This window comes from Penaeus japonicus, unplaced genomic scaffold, assembly GCF_977035675.1.
Source record: "Penaeus japonicus unplaced genomic scaffold, GWHDUDI00000001_assembly GWHDUDI00000025, whole genome shotgun sequence".
NCBI classification, from domain to species: domain Eukaryota; kingdom Metazoa; phylum Arthropoda; class Malacostraca; order Decapoda; family Penaeidae; genus Penaeus; species Penaeus japonicus.
This window is the reverse complement of record NW_028234427.1, coordinates 6,670,970-6,673,469: the sequence shown is the minus strand read 5'-3', so window position 1 is coordinate 6,673,469 and position 2,500 is coordinate 6,670,970. Positions and strand designations below refer to the sequence as shown.

Genomic DNA, 2,500 nt, shown 5'->3' with positions numbered 1-2,500 from the left:
CTCCCGCACCGTGGCGAACATGGTCGTGTTGGAGAAGACCGGAGCGTTGTCGTTGATGTCCTTCACGAAGACCGTGACCTCCGTCTCCACCACGTGCACGGGGCCTCCTCCCTCTCTCTCTTCCAGCTCCTCCATCGGTCCTGCCCAGCTTTCCTCACGCTCATTACTTCCTCTTCCACCCTTGTGAGCACAACTCCCGCCTTCCAGGAGAAAGGCCTTGTATGGCACCATTGTGGGCGTGGGCGCTCTAACGTCCCATGCGCCCCTGCTGTAAGGATTGTCTCGCGCGTGTCGGCTCCCAGCTTTAGTGTCGTCCCTTAAGCTTGCCTTAGTCCATTCGGACCTCCGGCTCCGTCCTGGTGTGTTCTGGTTTCTGGTTCTTATCTCATTCAGGGCAGCGAGGTCCCCGGGCCGTCTGCTCCCGGTTATCTGCTGCGGATCTCGTCTCGGGTTAGTGATATGGAAGCTCTCTCTTCCATGGCTTGCGAAGGGGCTGGGGGAACGCGGCATGTGGCAGGCTTGTCTATTCGTTTTATGATCTTGATCTCTGAGACCTGACGGCGCTACGTCGACAATGGGAGCGGAGGACGAGGGATACGTAACATCTTCCTCTGCATATTTCAACTCACCAGGCATTTTATGTTCTCCCTCCTGTTTTTCTTTTACTGTCTTACCGAGTCTTGTTATTTTCTTCTCCGTTTTCCTCTTTTCCTTTATTTTGCTAAATGATTTTTGGTTGGGCATCATATTCGATCGTGGGACGAATAAAGCTTTAGAAACCGATTTCTCATCCTGAGAAGTGAATTCATTCCCCTTTTTCTCCGTGTCAGTACTTAGACGTTCAGTGGCGACAGTACCTCTAACGCTCTCCGCACTGGTCGCCGGACGTGATTTAGAATTAAGTAACTTATAAAACCTGTTTCCCGTGCCGGCTGTGGTCGTCGGTCTTTGTGCGTGAACGTCGACTTCATCTCCTAAGCTTCTAAGTGGATTTATATCTCGTGTTGCTGCTGCTGCTTCTGGCTTCCCCGCTGCTTCTATTTCCAAATGTTGATCGCGAGGGGTTTCGTCAGACACATTCCGTCCTGATTCTTCTCGCTTGCGTTTTTTACCTCTAATTTTAGACCGGAGCCATTCTTTGCCACTGTCTCCCTCTCGTCTTCTCTCAAACACCTGTTTCTGAGTCCTGTCAATCTCTGTAGCTCTCGACGGTCTCATAAGGTATGGTGGTCTTCGTCCTCGTCCACCAACATGGTCGTCTGCCGCAGTAGCGTCCGTGGGCTTGTCGTCGTGACGTCCCCACGACACTTTAACGCCAGGGTGGTGATAACCTCCTTTTGGGCGTCGCCGCTGGTCGTGCTCCCCCTCCAGAAATGTGTCGTCCAGGTCGGGTAGCTCTCCCGCCGCCTGGCCGTCCCGCACCTCCACCTTCAGTTTCCAGACGGACTTCCCATGTGGAGGGTCACGGTCGACCGCCTGTTGATGGTGAAGAGACGAGGCTATGGTGAGCAATGGGCTTTAAAAGAAATATGTTCATTTCTCCCATAAAAGTGATCTGAATTTAGAGTAAGAAAAAGGATGAACAATAACGATAATGACGATGATAATGATTAGAGTCATAATAATGATAATGACTATTTATAATGCTAATAGAAATAGTAATAATGAAAACCGATAGAATTGTTCATAATCAAAATTACGATTCTGAATGATTATAACTTTTGCTGACCGTGTTTTGTTGAAGAGAAGTGTAAAAAATATTGATCATGATACAAAACAGAGATAGAAGGTTCTGTAAAGGGACAATGGTTGGGGATGAGGGAATGGAGGGAAAAATAATTATGTTGGCAAATGATAATAATAACAATGGCAATAATGATGGCAGTAACAATAGTACCACTGATGAGAATGATAACAGTAATATTAGTGATGACGACGATAATTGCAATGATACTAAAAATAGGATTAATAATGATGTTGAAATTCTTGACGATGATACCAGTAATAAGAAAGATAATAATAATAATCATGAAAAAGATACCGATGATAATGATGATAATGACAGTGATAATAATAGTAACAATGATTATGAGAATAATGTTAGTGATAGAAATAACGGCATTAATGATTAAAGTTACAACGACTTTAATAAGGATAACAATGACAATAGGTATGCTTGGGGTCACTTACTTATTATATATTATATATATATATATATATATATATATATATATATATATATATATATATATATAATGATAATAATAAAATTGGAACTGATGCCAAAAACCCTTGGATCGGAATTGCATTTAAAACCAAAACAACAACAAAAAACATTAAAATATTCTGTAATTTTCACACTTTTTATGTTACAATACATGTCAAAAGTTATGATAATAAAATATTGGTAATACTAATACTAATAATGATTTAATATTAAAAATGACAACAACAACATTGGTAATGATCATAATGATGATATTAAACGTAGTAATGACGA

At 42.5% G+C, this 2,500-nt stretch overlaps 1 protein-coding gene across 1 annotated transcript in view; it reads right to left on the bottom strand.

Moving 5' to 3' along the window:
* Positions 1-2,500, bottom strand: part of LOC122242179 (putative neural-cadherin 2) — a 195,493-nt gene that overhangs the window by 107,334 nt on the left and 85,659 nt on the right. The window contains exon 6 of the mRNA XM_086551258.1: positions 1-1,476. This exon is cut by the window's left edge and continues 13 nt beyond it. Within this exon, the coding sequence (XP_086407384.1) occupies positions 1-1,476 (1,476 nt within the window). The remainder of the gene's footprint in view (positions 1,477-2,500) is intronic.